Genomic DNA, 19,965 nt, shown 5'->3' with positions numbered 1-19,965 from the left:
CACTGAATAAGGTGACCTTAGCAGCTGAAGTCTTACTGATTAAGCTGAAGTCCCACTGAATAAGGTGACCTTAGCAGCTGAAATCTTACTGACTATGTAAGCAATCCAAAATGAAGTACAACTCCTGGAAGATCAAGTTTCTGACATTTTTAATGGATTTTGTTTATGCAATAATTATGTCAGTAAATTAATGTTTTTCAATTAATTTTCAAGAACTACTAAGCATTCTGAAGCACCTTTCCAATACTTTCTGGCATTGACCTCGAGCACTTTTCAAGGTAGCCATTAAGATTCAAGCACTTTTCAAGTTTGTGTTATTTAAATCCATTTTTATTTTGTCTTGAGGAAGAAGTAACTGCTTCCATTTTTCCAACCCAAGTATGAGTGTAGCATATCAACAATTGTGTTCTTCCCATTTCCTGTACTACATTCATTTAATTCTACTACGACAAAAATGCAAAGCAATTTATACATTATTTCATTTATTTGGATTCATTTTCTTTAAATTGTTTTGGCAAGATAAAAATACTCGTTTATCAAAATGTATAATACTGTGAATTTATCAAGGGTCTATTCTAATAGGCACATTGTGGGATTCATTTAATTTCTAAAACATTGTGGTAAAAATTAACTGTATGCACAAAACTCACATCAGGTATGTTGACTTAACAGAGATTATTTCACTGAACAGCAGGGTTAGCAAACACGGAAAAAATCTGGTCCTGCAGAGAAAAAATAACTGGTCCTTCCAATCAAATAAAAATAATTTTATTAAGGTGTTCAAAACTCGAAGTGCTGGAGCTGTCTTAGTTTTGCTTGGATCCATATAATCCTGGTATTTTTCACATGATGGCTCTTTGACTTTTCATGGCAAGCATTGTTCTTCTAGTTTTACATTCACAAATATTCCACACACACCCTAATTGCAGCATGCTTTGTATGTCATACACATTTCACTGTGCACCCCCCTCCCATTTGCACTGTGAGAAAAAAATCCAACAATCTTTTTTTCCTGCCATAGTTCTTTGCCACTCAAGCTTTTCTTCTTGTTTTTATTTTCCCAGCAGTGCCTTATACTTGAACAGAATGCTTAAACTGTTAGTCATTGGCTAGTGGTTAGTGATTTAAGGCTGCCATTTTGCTTCATGAACCATCACATCAACATATCATGCATTTCAATTAGGTAAAACTTGGTGGAAGATGTGGTCTGGTAGACTGACTCTTTACACCACCATTTATAATTTGATGTAAGAGCCCATAAACCAGACTATACAAGATACAATGATATTTATATTAAGATGTTTGACAAAATAATGGCTTAGACTTAGGATAAAAAAGTATTGTCAGATTAAACTGCATGATTTAACCAACCTTTTGTAATGACTTCTGAAAATGTAATTTGCCCCCTAGTGCAGCTAAATCAACACCTCTTTGTCTTAGTACATGTCAATTTTTTTCTTCAAATGATGGGGGAACGTAAACCCTATTCAAATGTTTTCATTGACATTAATTTTCACCATTTTGGATCAAATTTGGTCCCTTAATTTAACCCTTTAGCTACTACAGCTGTTGTGCAGTCTCACTACTGCTGAGTGCTATCATATCAGTTACTGAGACTACTGAGGCTGGTTGCTAGGCTGAATACTAGAGCATCATCATGGCTGACTACAGAAACTGACAATGAAAACATGCTTACATTTATATTCATTATTTCATTAATTTTTGGAGGATTTCAGTGAAATAAAAAAACAGCTTACCTTGTATAGTGTCTGTTATTCATATATTTCCACTTAATATACTCCAACATCCCATCATACAAGAGATCCCAGTCATGTAAACTGTTTTGAATCCCACAAAATAAATCCAATATTTACATATATACACATAAAAACATGACGGAAATCCACATTCTAATCACAAAGTTGAGAGTGGTACCTCTCAAAACAGTCATTATCCACACATAAATGACGATGTATATTCCAAGATATGCCCACATCTCCATGATGCTGATTTCATACCATTTCAGGTCTTACTTTTGGTCCCCCATTTTCTTGGCATAATTGTTTATTTCTTTCACAAGCAATTTCACCAGACATTCACAAAACAAACCTGAGAAAAAACCTTTCTCATTAGTGGTCCAAGCTCGATTGCTGAATCAACATGAGGATCAAAATTGATCTTGAACATGGCAAGATCATAACTCCACTGTGCAATCTAACTAACATCAATATCTGATCCATTTTCTAAGAGTGAACCATTAAACTCTTTGATATCGCTTGCACTGAACCCTTTAAAGTTTTTCATATCCAAATTGGAATCCATCTTTTTTTATCTCAACTACACGTTTCGTAAAGTGCAGAAAAGCCCCGACAGTGTGTCTAAATTTAACCTCTCAGCTTTCAAACTTGTATCTAAATGTTGTGCAAACAGTCCTTTCATTGGTTATGATAAACAAAAATATTTAAACTTCTGTACTTTCAACCAATCAACATTTAGTTAACATAGCGGTCATGTCTGCATAAATACAACACTGGGATAGTAAACTAGGCTTATCAACACTGCATATATGCATCAGTGGGGTTCTGGAGCTATTTACAGGTGACGCTTAGATGTGGCAGTCATAGCTAAAGGGTTAAATACTTGGATTGGAGAAATGGGCCCAGTTACTTTGATGGGTCATTATTCTTTGGGTCTTTAAATTTATGGTTTCTAGCAATCACAAAAATTTACACAAACTGGTAACCATGAAAAACAGTCATTTCGGTGTTTGTTCTTGTGCCAATGAAGATCATTAATAGTGAAAGATAGTCACAATGTTATGGCATCACAGTGTCAGGTAAACATATTGTGTTTGAGTAAGTTCAGCTTGTATTTATATTTATGATCTCATAAAACATTAAATCAACAGATTTTTCAAACTTAGATATTTGTTAAAATCTCTCCCATTTTCCCTATAAGAGATAGAAAATTTCACAAACTTAATAGAGTTGTCTCCCTTAGACTGATAAAGGGGCAGATAGAGCTTTGACAAAAATTGCAAATTATTTTTAATATTCACAAAAGCAGGTTCCTCTTTTATAAGTCAAAGGAAGAGGACATAGCAAGTAAATACAAATATTCAGTACACACAAAAGCAGGTTCCTCTTTTATAAGTTAAAGGCAGAGGACTTAGCAAGTAAATACAAATGTTCAGTACACACAAAAGCAGGTTCCTCTTTTATAAGTCAATGGAAGAGGACTTAGCATGTAATTACAAATGTTCAGTACACACACAGTGTATCCCCCAGAGGTGTAAAATTGAGGGTAAAAAAAAACCCTTGGTGTCAGAACTGGGGGTCAAATAAAAAATGTGGGGGTCAAAAATGTACTGACAAATTTTTATATGACTTGTACTTTTTCAGCTTGAAACAGAATATTGCAACTTGCACAACATACTCTCTCTCTCTCTCTCTCTCTCTCTCATACAAATAAACCAACATGCACAATTAACAAGCAAATGCATTGTCCATTCAAAGAATAATTTTATTAGTTCATTTGTTTTAAAGTCGTACTTTTAACAGTCTCCTTATAATCATTATGAAGCAATATTATAGCCCAACACAGTACATACAAGCCAATACAAAAAACCAAATAAATCTTTTAAACAAGATGGCAGTCAAATTACTGCCTTTAATAAAATGTGTACTATCATCGGTTTCATTGTACTTCGTCCTAGAACATATTTATCCAAATATCAAGGAGGATAATGATTCATCTTCTTTTAAATAAGTTACACTTGAACTTTAAGATCTATCTTTCATTGCAGCAAAGTTAAAAACCAACAAAATCTGTAATGACCCACTGACTTTGTAATCCAAATAACGCATTTGTCTATGCAAGTTTACTGATTTCTTTGTTGTGAAAGAATGTCTTGGGCTATAATGTGTTCTCCAGATATCTTGTGGCGAACAAGGGCAGATTTTTTAAAATTCCAAGACCCTGTCACGAAAGGATTATTCACTTTTGCATTCTTCGCTATCATGCGATCATAAGTCACACCGGTAATCCTAATGTATGAATACCGTATTCCAGTCAAGGGTATTATTTTCTCCATTTTTCACTGAAGTCAGATCCACAGTTATTCTTTTGTGTTCTGCTTCTTTCACTTTCTTCGCTAATGATTTTTAGTGCACGTCGTTTTAATCTGGAGATCACTTTCTAGTGCAACAAGCACTGAGATTAAACATCTAGGTATGCAGAGAACTCGCCCTGGGAGAAGTCGCCCCAGCGTATCTGGAGAAGTCACCCCAGAGTGGTTGGAGAAGTCGCCCCACTTCGTCTGGAGAAGTCGCCCCAAAACCTTTTTATAACAGAATTAAAAGATCTTTTACGTGATTCATTTTTAGATTTTTATTTATACGCGATCACAAAAGAGATATTAACTGGTAATCATAAAAACAATATCATAGTAATATTTCTAAGACAAAATTCAGTCTTTATATAATCTAATGAATGACGACAGTATAGTGATTAAAAAGGATGATTAGTCAAACACTATTATTATTATGAATCAAGAAGATTATTTTAAATAAGTTGAACGTCAATTAAATGATGAAAACTACTACAAACATATTGGCGAAGATCCGTCAATAGAAATGAAACAAAAAATTTCAACATGCATTAATGAGATGGCTAAAAACAATAATTCCGTATATGAGGAATTTGATACTTTCACTCTTAACATGCGTACACCTCAATTCTACATATTACCCAAAACTCATAATGAAATCATATATTAAAGATACAACAACTTTCATTAAAAAGTTGAAGTCTATTCCACAGCTATCTGTTAATTTCACTCCTGATATTATTAGATGTAACATCACTATATACCAACTTTCCGCATGCAGTTGGTATTGAAACGTGTACAAATTTTCTTGATTACAATCCTAATAATAGCCCACTATCTTGTGAAGATATTTCTATAATATTAAAACTTATCTTGGAAAATAAATATTTTCAATTTAATAATACGAAATACATATACATAATGGTACGGCAATGTGTATTAATATGGCTCCTTCATACGCTTTCCTTTCATGGGTAAATCTAAAAAGGCCTTTCTTCAAAACGAAAAGTTTAATCCATCTCTTTGGTTCAGATTTTTCAATGACATATTTATATCTGGAAGCAGTCAGCCGAAGAACTGGAAAATTTTATTGATCACCTAAATCATTTTCACCCGACAATTGAATTTACTTATGCTGCATCTAGTACGCATTTTACAAAATGAAGGAAAAGGCCAATACTGAACAGTTAGTACAACTGATGGAGTATGTTGAAAAAACCTTGGATAACAAATCCAACATGGCTTCCAGCAACATGGTCAGTATTCCAGAGGGCAATTAGAACTAACAACGACGTTGAAGGCTGGCACAACAGCTTAAATCGCCGTGCAATGAAATCGAAGTTGTCATTGTATCTGGTAGTGACTCTCCTGTACAAGGAGGCAAACACCATTCCTAGTCAACTGAAGATGGTTTCGGAAGGGAAACTAAAATGAAGACAGACCCGGAAAACTAAAGAAAAACAAGGACGAATCTTTCATTTGTGGGATATGTTCCAAAACGATGAACTAAGTGTTAATGCATTGCTTAATAAATGTGCCAGATTATATGCTGCGCCTGTATACTAAATATATTTTATTGTTTGTCATGCAAACGTAATGGTAAGAATGTCATATGAATCACTGATTCAATGTCCAATAAAAACGTAAGTGTCATTCAAAATTTTTAATTTAAATCGCTTATGTATATGTGGTTTTTAGTACATAGAATATAATATAACTTTAGCGGCTTGTCCTGGTTGTACTTGATGTTTTTCTTTTATACTGAGAATTGAAATATGGCGGCATGACACCTTTCATCCTGCTAACTTGGCCGGCTATCATCAAGTGTTTCGTAGTGTGGTGTATCTTTGTCACGTATGTATCGGTAAATAAATCCTGATCACGTTATGAAAATCCTTTGCGTCAAAAAAATGCACGGAAACAAAATGTGTGCGTCAATTTGCTCCAGCGTGAGTCCCTGATACACAAATGTGCATAAAGGGAAACACTGACACAAAAGCAGGTTCCTCTTTTATAAGTCAAAGGAATAGACTTAGCAAGTAAATACAAATATTCAGTACACAAAAAAGCAGGTTCCTCTTATACAAGTCAAAGGAATAGACTTAGCAAGTAAATACAGATATTCAGTACACAAAAAAGCAGGTTCCATCATCTCCTTAGAAGTGAAAGGAATCTAACTTGCAAAGTAATAATCAGCATGCAATGATGTAATAGCTCAATAGCCATTGTTATCTTGATGCAGTATGATTCATTGTTTTACATTTTGTACTAGCCAAAGAATCAAGTTAAAATTTATAAGAATAACATTGAGGTGGGTGGGTGTGGGGTTCCTCATTCAATGCATATTTGCTCAACAACTATAAATAAAAAAAGATCGTCTGATTGCTGGAAACTATCTTAGGCTTCCACACCAGGAAGAAGTCACTTCTCCCCCCAAGCAGAACTGGATGAATTTACTTCTCCCCCTTAGGCAGAACAGGAAAAAGTTAAATTTCCTGCTGGGCAATATAGAGGGGAAAAGAATGACAATTATGGTGACTTCATACAATAATAATAATGTAAATAATAATAATATAAATAGTTCAAGTTGCAGTAGCTGTTGTTATAAAGCAGTGCTGTCCAACCTTTTTGACACCATGGACCACTGACAAATGTTTTTCTTGAAGCAGAGGGCCACAGCAGAAAACTGAAAAGCAACGACTATATAGCTGCTCGAGCTCTGGCGGGCCATTTAAAATCAGCCCGCGGGCCACGGGTTGGACAGCACTGTTATAAATGCTAATACTGTGGTGTACAATTATTTATGTATATTTTTGTTTCTTACACTAAATAACATTCTCCTTTTAATGTAAAGTTTATCACCAAAATTACAATGAATTACTTGATATTAGTCTCCAACCACACAGACAACTCAATACATGTCCAAAATTACAATGAATTACTTGATATTAGCCTCCAACCACACAGACAACTCAATACATGTCCAAAATTACAATGAATTACTTGATATTAGTCTCCAACCACACAGACAACTCAATACACGTCCAAAATTACAATGAATTACTTGATATTAGCCTCCAACCACACAGACAACTCAATACATGTCCAAAATTACAATGAATTACTTGATATTAGCCTCCAACCACACAGACAACTCAATACATGTCCAATATTACAATGAATTACTTGATATTAGCCTCCAACCACACAGACAACTCAATACATGTCCAAAATTACAATGAATTACTTGATATTAGCCTCCAACCACACAGACAACTCAATACATATCCAATATTACAATGAATTACTTGATATTAGCCTCCAACCACACAGACAACTCAATACATGTCCAAAATTACAATGAATTACTTGATATTAGCCTCCAACCACACAGACAACTCAATACATGTCCAAAATTACAATGAATTACTTGATATTAGCCTCCAACCACACAGACAACTCAATACATGTCCAATATTACAATGAATTACTTGATATTAGCCTCCAACCACACAGACAACTCAATACATGTCCAAAATTACAATGAATTACTTGATATTAGGATCCAACCACACAGACAACTCAATACATGTCCAATATTACAATGAATTACTTGATATTAGCCTCCAACCACACAGACAACTCAATACACATCCAGCAAACTTTTATATAACATACAGAATTCTGAATGATAAATTCAAACTTTCAAAGACCACAAACATAGATTTCCAAGACCTATTTTCACCAACCTTTTGTATACAAGTTATGTTATATAAGAAAACAACAAATGCAAAATACCACAATATTGTTTAATGATGAAATTCAAACTAGAATTAATTTCCTAAAATTGCTTTACAATGATCTGGAAGATAGGTTAACATCAATTGTTATTTCTGAAATGTGTAATTTATGCAGATTTAATACAAAATAAATTGTTCTTTTAACAGGCTGCACTGCTTTAAATGCATTAATATAGTTGCTGTTTTTTCTCTTCAATCATTTTGAAAAGAGAAGCCACTGCTGTGATTATGGAAAGAAATAAAAATGTTTGGGTTTATTTCAATTTTCAAAGACTTTTAAAGATCTCAGGGTAATCTGCTCGATTTTCCTAAACTTTCAAGGCCTTGAAAATGCTACCTCATTTTTCCCAAACTGTCAAAGACCTTCATAGACCGTAAGAACCCGGCAGCAGGTGACATTTGGTGCAACACTGGTTTTACCCTTCAGCCTTTGAATATTTTATAAATTAGCTTTATTTTATCGCATTCTTTTTAAATGCCTAACATAACACTTTAATTTAGCTTTACCAAGATCCTGCGAATACAGTTACCTGGAATCTCTTGGAAACCATTTTAGATCTTAATTAGATAATTACTAATGGTCAAATGTGACAAGCACTGTTTGACTGGACTTTTGTTCCAATTAATGGCATATTCAAATGCAAAAAAAACCCAGGACTATGGCTTTCTGAACTCGATGACAAATTAGTACTTTATCAAATAAACTGACCCCATAGCAGATTATACCGAATAAAATAAGCAACACTTTCCTACAAACTCATAGTAAAACAGCACCAAAATTGCCTAAGCTTCCATTTACTTTGAGAAAGACAGTGTGTGTGTGGGGGGGAAGGGAGTTATCTTTTTTACTGTCATCCACACTTTAAAAAGGACCAGGTCTGAATTTAATATTCTTGAATATATGCCTACAACATAGGGAATTTGTCAGTCTAAATAAAAATGAATGCTGTCTCTCACTTTCATATTCCCTGCGACTCTCTTCAGTAGCTCTCCTGATTTGCTCCTCTTCGCTAAGGCCCCCAGAATATTCATAATAACCTGCATTGTCAGCTGGTTCTGGTTGTCTAAAGGCAGCTCTACCACCTGGTGTAGCGAAAAAGGCAATTAATAAATGTTTGTTCTTCAAGAAGCTAACCTAGCAAATAACTTTACATATAAAATAGAACAATGTACAACTACACTTTTACAGTTTGAAAAACAAGTTCCAAAACTGGAACATATAAACTGCTTCATACAAATTTCTTGCACATGAAAAAGCCAAGTGCAAGTGGTTTTTGTAGTTGCCATTATCCCATATAAGAAAATCTAGCAGCCATGTTGATTTTTTTAATACCATCTCAAAAAGTTATGACACTCCTATCCAAGCAGATCTCCAGCAAGCAGATAACATGTCAGACTTTGACTGGTCTGTATGTGGCTATCCAATTTTTGAAGAAATGGAAAATAACATCTTTATAGAAAAATTATGTTTATTCTTTTACAAAATGAAATCCATACATAAATGAACAAAAGTACATAAAGAAAACAAGAGCATTTACTCTCATTTTTCCTCTGCAGGCTCAGGGACGTTGAAGAGACTTAATATACCTACATGCATGTCGTAAGAGGTACCTAAATGGGGCAGCCTTTTTAACCTGGGATGCATCCCATTATGATGTCCATACATAAAAACAAGACACAAACTCTCCTGTTTCAAAGTTTTATCTATGCACAAAATCTTAACAAGGTTACATTAACTGACAACATCATGCTCACTACATCCTTAACATTAACTGACAACATCATGCTCACTACATCCTTAACATTAACTGACAACATCATGCTCACTACATCCTTAACATTAACTGACAACATCATGCTCACTACATCCTTAACATTAACTGACAACATCATGCTCACTACATCCTTAACATTAACTGACAACATCATGCTCACTACATCCTGCCGTTTTTGAGGTTATGACTTGTGTACAAAAATTTTAATGCTGGATTGCACACAAAATTCACACAATGTGTCATCACCAGGCTCACAACGTCTTGCCGCTGTCCAAGTTATGACCCTGTACAAAAATTTTAATGCTGGATTGCACACAAAATTCACACAACATGTCATCACCAGGCTCACAACGTCTTGCCGCTGTCCAAGTTATGACCCTGTACAAAAATTTTAACAATGGATTCTTCAGTGTAGATTACCAATTAAGCACATGCTATGGTCGCCAGCCCAACAGAAGCACTAGAAAAAACTCAAATTAATTGTTGATGATAAAACTGAATCAATTATATGTGATCATTTCAATCTGCATGTATGAGTATTTTTATTTGAGATATGGCAATTAAGGTATTTTCACATCTTTTAGCTTTTAATATTGTTTCTTTTGATTCACATTTTGTGTGTGTGTGTGTGTGTGTGGACCATAATATTTTCAGCGCTTAGGGCACTGGAAAGGCGCAATCCAGCACTGAATGGATTGAACAAAATTTAAAACAGAATTTATTCTGACTAAAGACACCACACTCACCATGTCTTGCAATTAAAAAAGGCTTGACAAAAAGCTTATAAATCTCAACACTGTAATCTTTGATAAAAGCATTCAAAAAGTCAAGTGCGTTCATTTTTGAGAAAAAAATGAGCAATAAATTGAAGAAAAGATGTATTAAATTAATCCTCAAACTGAAAATACATTTAATAAAGTGTAAAGTAGTTTTACTGCTACAATACATGCAGAGACTTTTAGGCTGAGGTGCATCAGTTGACATTCTTTATCACTCTGGTTATTTGCCATTGACCAAACATCACTCTGGTTTTCTGCCACTGACCAATAACTAATTTTGTACATGTCATCTTTGTATAGTTCAATGAAGTAACATGCATAAGACCAACATATTAAAATTTCTGGGTTTCTCTTTGATCCCCTAAGAGCAGTCTCTAACTCCCTGGAAAGTTTAAAATTTGATCAGGATGTCACACCTTCCCCATGCCGAGTAAGTACATATCTATTGGGTCTAATGGCACATCAGTACAACCCCACCAAGTAGGTTAGGTATCCAGAAAGAGACTTACAAAAGAAAGATTTAAGCAAAATGGGCAAAGATCTTAAAATAAAAGCCTTGTATGTTTATATTATTTAAATGCCACGCCTTTAATAAAAAGTCCAAGACATTCTCTACTGGAACATCACTCCATGACGAAATCTACATCAAATTTATTCAAAAATGGGTACAAGTTTCACAGCCATGTTGAGTCCCTTGAAAGAAAAATTCAGATCTCAAGTCTCTGTTCTGTATGTCATACAATAATAAGGCCAAACAGCATTTTGTTGTTGTTGTGTCCTAGTTTTCATCATCATTAAGTCACCTTCTTATCACAATTCACAGGTATGTCAATATTATGCTGAACTCACCTGTTGTGTAGCCTGGAGTGTATTGATACCCTGTGGTTCTGGCTGTATAGGTATAAGATGGTCCTGAAATAGGTTGAAATGGTCAAAATATTACCAATTTGCCAATAATTTAAATTAAATATATGAAATACTGGTGAGACCTTTCTAAATCTAAAGATGATGACCACTTGAGATACCCACAATATATTATTCTAATTTTCATACTACATCACACTACCATCACAGGGACCTGTAATGGCGAAATAATTGCTGTGTACACATTTACTTAATTATATATACACACCTTTTATTACTGCAAATTTATCTTCATGTATCAATTTTCTTGATTTTTTTAAAACTTACATTTTCATCAGTACATTATATTGTGGATTGGGGAAGGTGTCCTATCTGTTGTTTTCATGTGACATCATCAAACGTGTGCACTTTCAAATCTGCCATTTTGATTCCCTACCCATGCAAACAAGCACCTAACAGTGTTCTCCCTGAAATTTATAAAGGTATGTCTCATTTTGTGCATAAAGACATCCTAATACATCACATTCTATTAAGAATGTCAACCTAATACATGACATTCTATTAGGAATGTCAACCTAATACATGACATTCTATTAGGAATGTCAACCTAATACATGACATTCTATTAGGAATGTCAACCTAATACATGACATTCTATTAGGAATGTCAACCTAATACATGACATTCTATTAGGAATGTCAACCACTCGAGACCGAATTTGTGACTTTTCTGCTTTATTTCCCTCAAATCAAACATTGAAATTTCAACCATCTTGCAATTCTTCTATAAACAAATAGATCCATCAATAAAAAGATGCACAAAGAAATGGATACACAAACAAGTATAAACATGTAATGATTTTCAATTTTCATGGGCTGAAATCAATCATTTTCTTATTATTCTAGTTAAAAAGTGATTTGTTAATATGTAATTTCATATTTCTAAACGCATATCAAGAATAGTCGGTTTTGACATTTGACACAAAGTCATGTTCAATGAGGCACACATTTCATTATAATATACTGAAGATAAGACATCTTTGAACATTTCTTGCTTTCATACAACAGTATCCTCTGTCCATCATCTCCAACACAAATACAATATTTGTCCATACTAATTAAGATTGGTTTGTCAAATGTCTTTGGCACAAGCACATACTTTCACGAAAAGTATCTGTACATAAAAGTTCTGGCATAATACACATGCTATGAAATTCATAACTGATATTGTCTTCCAAAGATCAATGTCAGGAAATACTCTTTCAAGATGGCAAACTTGGGGGCAAAATACATAATAAATTTATTACAAAATCACAACAATGACTATCAGAAATAACTGCATTTTATTTTATATTAATTTGCATGCATGTGGTTCAACTTCAGTATTCCAACTTCAAATATTAGTCAGGGAACTTTACAGCTTTATTTTGTCTTTCATACTATAGGGTTCTTAATTTCAAGCATAATCTAGGTATAATTTAAATGAAATAAATATCCTTACAGACAATTAAATCAGATTCATATCCCGAACGTATGTGATGTTAACAATGGTTTAGGGAAGCAAATTGGCAGCGCAAGGCACATACATAGTATTGTGGGTATTTATGACCACAACTGTTACTTCTGTGAAAACGACCCACTGTTTCCACAAATGGATTATTGATTTATTTGTGGATTGGGGAAGGTGTCCTACTGTTTCAACAAATGAGAAGGACCACTGATTATTGGGGACAGTGTATTATTGTTTCCACAGAATTATCATTGCTGGGTCTTTAAATGATTGGTTAGTAGCACCCATAAAATTCACATCAGCTGGTACCCCACAAAATATTTTCAATTTACAGTTGACTCGTAAACCCACTTCCATCCCAATACTTAACCCTTTAGCTACTACAGCTGTTGTGCAGTTTCACTACTGTTGAGTAAACAGTTCTCTCATTGGTTATGAAAATCAAAAATATGTAAACATCTGTACTTTCAACCAATCAACATTTAGTTAACATAGCAGTCACGTTCGCATAGATGCGACACTCAGGTTTTGAGTACTGCTGAACTATATGCACATAAGCGACACTGGGGTAGTAAACTAGTCTTATCGACACTGCATATATTGGTCAGTGGGGTTCAGGAGCTATTTACAGGTGACGCTTAGATGCGGTAGTCGTAGCTAAAGGGTTAATATAAATCCATGTGTCTCTAAAACCCACCCTTAGGCTGCACATTACATGTCCTTGTGATTCCAACACCCCGACCAAGGACTGCAACCAGGACCTGAAACCTTTATTCTCAGACTCATAAAATATGCCCTTTCAATCAGTGTAGACAGAGTTCAGGTTATCAGTGTACATGGTGTTTAGGTCATCAGTGTAGACAGATTTCAGGTTATCAGTGTACATGGTGTTTAGGTCATCAGTGTAGACAGAGTTCAGGTTATCAGTGTACATGGTGTTTAGGTCATCAGTGTAGACAGAGTTCATGTTTTCAATGCAGATGCAGTTCAAATTAGACAGTTCAGGTTATCAATGTGGAGAGTTCAGATTATGAATGTAGACACAGATCAGGTTATGAATGTAGACATAGTTCAAGTTACGAATGTAGACACAGTTCAGGTTATGAATGTAGACACAGGTCAGGTTATGAATGTAGACATAGTTCAGGTTATGAATGTAGACACAGTTCAGGTTATGAATGTAGACACAGTTCAGGTTATGAATGTAGACACAGTTCAGGTTATGAATGTAGACATAGTTCAAATTATGAATGTAGACACAGTTCAGGTTATGAATGTAGACACAGTTCAGGTTATGAATGTAGACACATTTCAGGTTATGAATGTAGACACAGTTCAGGTTATGAATGTAGACACAGTTCAGGTTATGAATGTAGGCACAGTTCAAATTATGAATGTAGACATAGTTCAGGTTATGAATGTAGACACAGTTCAGGTTATGAATGTAGACACAGTTCAGGTTATGAATGTAGACATAGTTCAAATTATGAATGTAGACATAGTTCAGGTTATGAATGTAGACACAGCTCAGGTTATGAATGTAGGCAAAGTTCAGGTTATGAATGTAGGCACAGCTCAGGTTATGAATGTAGACACAGTTCAGGTTATGAATGTAGGCACAGCTCAGGTTATGAATGTAGGCACAGTTCAGGTTATGAATGTAGACACAGTTCAGGTTATGAATGTAGACATAGTTCAGGTTATGAATGTAGACAGTTCAGGTTATGAATGTAGACATAGTTCAGGTTATGAATGTAGGCACAGCTCAGGTTATGAATGTAGACACAGCTCAGGTTATGAATGTAGGCACAGTTCAGGTTATGAATGTAGGCACAGCTCAGGTTATGAATGTAGACACAGTTCAGGTTATGAATGTAGGCACAGCTCAGGTTATGAATGTAGGCACAGCTCAGGTTATGGATGTAGACACAGTTCAGGATATGAATGTAGACACAGTTCAGGTTATGAATGTAGACACAGCTCAGGTTATGAATGTAGACATAGTTCAGGTTATGAATGTAGACACAGCTCAGGTTATGAATGTAGACAGTTCAGGTTATGAATGTAGACATAGTTCAGGTTATGAATGTAGACACAGCTCAGGTTATGAATGTAGACAGTTCAGGTTATGAATGTAGACAGCTCAGGTTATGAATGTAGACATAGTTCAGGTTATGAATGTAGACACAGCTCAGGTTATGAATGTACACATAGTTCAGGTTATGAATGTAGACACAGCCCAGGTTATGAATGTAGACACAGTTCAGGTTATGAATGTAGACACAGTTCAGGTTATGAATGTAGACATAGTTCAGGTTATGAATGTAGACACAGCTCAGGTTATGAATGTAGACACAGTTCAGGTTATGAATGTAGGCACAGTTCAGGTTATGAATCTAGACATAGTTCAGGTTATGAATGTAGACATAGTTCAGGTTATGAATGTAGACACAGCTCAGGTTATGAATGTAGGCACAGTTCAGGTTATGAATGTAGACATAGTTCAGGTTATGAATGTAGACACAGCTCAGGTTATGAATGTAGGCACAGTTCAGATTATGAATGTAGACATAGTTCAGGTTATGAATGTAGACACAGTTCAGGTTATGAATGTAGACACAGTTCAGGTTATGAATGTAGACACAGTTCAGGTTATGAATGTAGACATAGTTCAGGTTATGAATGTAGACACAGTTCAGGTTATGAATGTAGACAGTTCAGGTTATGAATGTAGACACAGCTCAGGTTATGAATGTAGGCACAGTTCAGGTTATGAATGTAGGCACAGTTCAGGTCACGAATGTAGACATAGTTCAGGTTATGAATGTAGACACAGCTCAGGTTATGAATGTAGGCACAGTTCAGGTTATGAATGTAGGCACAGTTCAGGTTATGAATGTAGACACAGTTCAGGTTATGAATGTAGACATAGTTCAGGTTATGAATGTAGACATAGTTCAAATTATGAATGTAGACATAGCTCAGGTTATGAATGTAGACACAGTTCAGGTCATGAATGTAGACATAGTTCAGGTTATGAATGTAGACACAGTTCAGGTCACGAATGTAGACATAGTTCAGGTTATGAATGTAGACACAGCTCAGGTTATGAATGTAGACATAGTTCAGGTTATGAATGTAGACACAGCTCAGGTTATGAATGTAGACAGTTCAGGTTATGAATGTAGACAGCTCAGGTTATGAATGTAGACATAGTTCAGGTTATGAATGTAGACACAGCTCAGGTTATGAATGTACACATAGTTCAGGTTATGAATGTAGACACAGCCCAGGTTATGAATGTAGACACAGTTCAGGTTATGAATGTAGACACAGTTCAGGTTATGAATGTAGACATAGTTCAGGTTATGAATGTAGACACAGTTCAGGTTATGAATGTAGACACAGTTCAGGTTATGAATGTAGACACAGTTCAGGTTATGAATGTAGACATAGTTCAGGTTATGAATGTAGACACAGCTCAGGTTATGAATGTAGGCACAGTTCAGATTATGAATGTAGACATAGTTCAGGTTATGAATGTAGACACAGTTCAGGTTATGAATGTAGACACAGTTCAGGTTATGAATGTAGACACAGTTCAGGTTATGAATGTAGACATAGTTCAGGTTATGAATGTAGACACAGCTCAGGTTATGAATCTAGGCACAGTTCAGGTTATGAATGTAGGCACAGTTCAGGTTATGAATGTAGACATAGTTCAGGTTATGAATGTAGACACAGCTCAGGTTATGAATGTAGACACAGTTCAGGTTATGAATGTAGACATAGTTCAGGTTATGAATGTAGACACAGTTCAGGTCACGAATGTAGACATAGTTCAGGTTATGAATGTAGACACAGCTCAGGTTATGAATGTAGGCACAGTTCAGGTTATGAATGTAGGCACAGTTCAGGTTATGAATGTAGACACAGTTCAGGTTATGAATGTAGACATAGTTCAGGTTATGAATGTAGACATAGTTCAAATTATGAATGTAGACATAGTTCAGGTTATGAATGTAGACACAGCTCAGGTTATGAATGTAGGCACAGTTCAGGTTATGAATGTAGGCACAGCGCAGGTTATGAATGTAGACACAGTTCAGGTTATGAATGTAGGCACAGCTCAGGTTATGAATGTAGGCACAGTTCAGGTTATGAATGTAGACATAGTTCAGGTTAGGAATGTAGACAGTTCAGGTTATGAATGTAGACACAGTTCAGGTTATGAATGTAGACACAGCTCAGGTTATGAATGTAGACAGTTCAGGTTATGAATGTAGGCACAGTTCAGGTTATGAATGTAGGCATAGTTCAGGTCATGAATGTAGACAGTTCAGGTTATGAATGTAGACATAGTTCAGGTTATGAATGTAGACACAGTTCAGGTCATGAATGTAGACACAGTTCAGGTCATGAATGTAGACATAGTTCAGGTGATGAATGTAGACACAGTTCAGGTTATGAATGTAGACACAGTTCAGGTTATGAATGGAGACACAGTTCAGGTTATGAACGTAGACATAGTTCAGGTTATGAATGTAGACACAGTTCAGGTTATGAATGTAGACACAGTTCAGGTTATGAATGTAGGCACAGTTCAGGTTATGAATGTAGGCACAGCTCAGGTTATGAATGTAGACACAGTTCAGGTTATGAATGTAGACACAGTTCAGGTTATGAATGTAGACACAGCTCAGGTTATGAATGTAGACAAAGCTCAGGTTATGAATGTAGGCACAGTTCAGGTTATGAATGTAGGCACAGTTCAGGTTATGAATGAGACACAGTTCAGGTTATGAATGTAGACACAGTTCAGGTTATGAATGTAGACATAGTTCAGGTTATGAATGTAGACACAGCCCAGGTTATGAATGTACACACAGTTCAGGTTATGAATGTAGACACAGTTCAGGTTATGAATGTAGACATAGTTCAGGTTATGAATGTAGACACAGCTCAGGTTATGAATGTAGACACAGTTCAGGTTATGAATGTAGGCACAGTTCAGGTTATGAATCTAGACATAGTTCAGGTTATGAATGTAGACATAGTTCAGGTTATGAATGTAGACACAGCTCAGGTTATGAATGTAGGCACAGTTCAGGTTATGAATGTAGACATAGTTCAGGTTATGAATGTAGACACAGCTCAGGTTATGAATGTAGGCACAGTTCAGATTATGAATGTAGACATAGTTCAGGTTATGAATGTAGACACAGTTCAGGTTATGAATGTAGACACAGTTCAGGTTATGAATGTAGACACAGTTCAGGTTATGAATGTAGACATAGTTCAGGTTATGAATGTAGACACAGTTCAGGTTATGAATGTAGACAGTTCAGGTTATGAATGTAGACACAGCTCAGGTTATGAATGTAGGCACAGTTCAGGTTATGAATGTAGGCACAGTTCAGGTCACGAATGTAGACATAGTTCAGGTTATGAATGTAGACACAGCTCAGGTTATGAATGTAGGCACAGTTCAGGTTATGAATGTAGGCACAGTTCAGGTTATGAATGTAGACACAGTTCAGGTTATGAATGTAGACATAGTTCAGGTTATGAATGTAGACATAGTTCAAATTATGAATGTAGACATAGCTCAGGTTATGAATGTAGACACAGTTCAGGTTATGAATGTAGACATAGTTCAGGTTATGAATGTAGACACAGTTCAGGTCACGAATGTAGACATAGTTCAGGTTATGAATGTAGACACAGCTCAGGTTATGAATGTAGACATAGTTCAGGTTATGAATGTAGACACAGCTCAGGTTATGAATGTAGACAGTTCAGGTTATGAATGTAGACAGCTCAGGTTATGAATGTAGACATAGTTCAGGTTATGAATGTAGACACAGCTCAGGTTATGAATGTACACATAGTTCAGGTTATGAATGTAGACACAGCCCAGGTTATGAATGTAGACACAGTTCAGGTTATGAATGTAGACACAGTTCAGGTTATGAATGTAGACATAGTTCAGGTTATGAATGTAGACACAGTTCAGGTTATGAATGTAGACACAGTTCAGGTTATGAATGTAGACACAGTTCAGGTTATGAATGTAGACATAGTTCAGGTTATGAATGTAGACACAGCTCAGGTTATGAATGTAGGCACAGTTCAGATTATGAATGTAGACATAGTTCAGGTTATGAATGTAGACACAGTTCAGGTTATGAATGTAGACACAGTTCAGGTTATGAATGTAGACACAGTTCAGGTTATGAATGTAGACATAGTTCAGGTTATGAATGTAGACACAGTTCAGGTTATGAATGTAGACATTTCAGGTTATGAATGTAGACACAGCTCAGGTTATGAATCTAGGCACAGTTCAGGTTATGAATGTAGGCACAGTTCAGGTTATGAATGTAGACATAGTTCAGGTTATGAATGTAGACACAGCTCAGGTTATGAATGTAGACACAGTTCAGGTTATGAATGTAGACATAGTTCAGGTTATGAATGTAGACACAGTTCAGGTCACGAATGTAGACATAGTTCAGGTTATGAATGTAGACACAGCTCAGGTTATGAATGTAGGCACAGTTCAGGTTATGAATGTAGGCACAGTTCAGGTTATGAATGTAGACACAGTTCAGGTTATGAATGTAGACATAGTTCAGGTTATGAATGTAGACATAGTTCAAATTATGAATGTAGACATAGTTCAGGTTATGAATGTAGACACAGCTCAGGTTATGAATGTAGGCACAGTTCAGGTTATGAATGTAGGCACAGCTCAGGTTATGAATGTAGACACAGTTCAGGTTATGAATGTAGGCACAGCTCAGGTTATGAATGTAGGCACAGTTCAGGTTATGAATGTAGACATAGTTCAGGTTAGGAATGTAGACAGTTCAGGTTATGAATGTAGACACAGTTCAGGTTATGAATGTAGACACAGCTCAGGTTATGAATGTAGACAGTTCAGGTTATGAATGTAGGCACAGTTCAGGTTATGAATGTAGGCATAGTTCAGGTCATGAATGTAGACAGTTCAGGTTATGAATGTAGACATAGTTCAGGTTATGAATGTAGACACAGTTCAGGTCATGAATGTAGACACAGTTCAGGTCATGAATGTAGACATAGTTCAGGTGATGAATGTAGACACA

At 35.5% G+C, this 19,965-nt stretch overlaps 1 protein-coding gene across 5 annotated transcripts in view; it reads right to left on the bottom strand.

Annotated features, from left to right (window-relative positions):
* LOC149798584 (rhomboid-related protein 4-like) overlaps positions 1-19,965 on the bottom strand; it is a 47,514-nt gene that overhangs the window by 7,498 nt on the left and 20,051 nt on the right. For 4 of the 5 annotated variants that reach the window (XM_089957397.1, XM_089957398.1, XM_089957399.1 and 1 more), the window contains exons 4-6: positions 11,312-11,374; positions 8,866-8,991; positions 3,502-4,339 (exon numbers count right to left, since the gene is read on the bottom strand). In XM_089957397.1, the coding sequence (XP_089813523.1) occupies positions 4,227-4,339; positions 8,866-8,991; positions 11,312-11,374 (302 nt within the window). In that variant the 3' untranslated portion in view covers positions 3,502-4,226. Of the gene's footprint in view, positions 1-3,501; positions 4,340-8,865; positions 8,992-11,311; positions 11,375-19,965 lie in introns of those variants that run through there. The other variant, XM_089957400.1, reaches the window with a different exon arrangement.

This window comes from Sinohyriopsis cumingii, chromosome 5 (assembly GCF_028554795.1).
Source record: "Sinohyriopsis cumingii isolate HCF-2022 chromosome 5, ASM2855479v2, whole genome shotgun sequence".
Taxonomy (NCBI): domain Eukaryota; kingdom Metazoa; phylum Mollusca; class Bivalvia; order Unionida; family Unionidae; genus Sinohyriopsis; species Sinohyriopsis cumingii.
The sequence above is the reverse complement of the archived record's forward strand: the minus strand, read 5'-3'. Positions and strand labels throughout refer to the sequence as shown.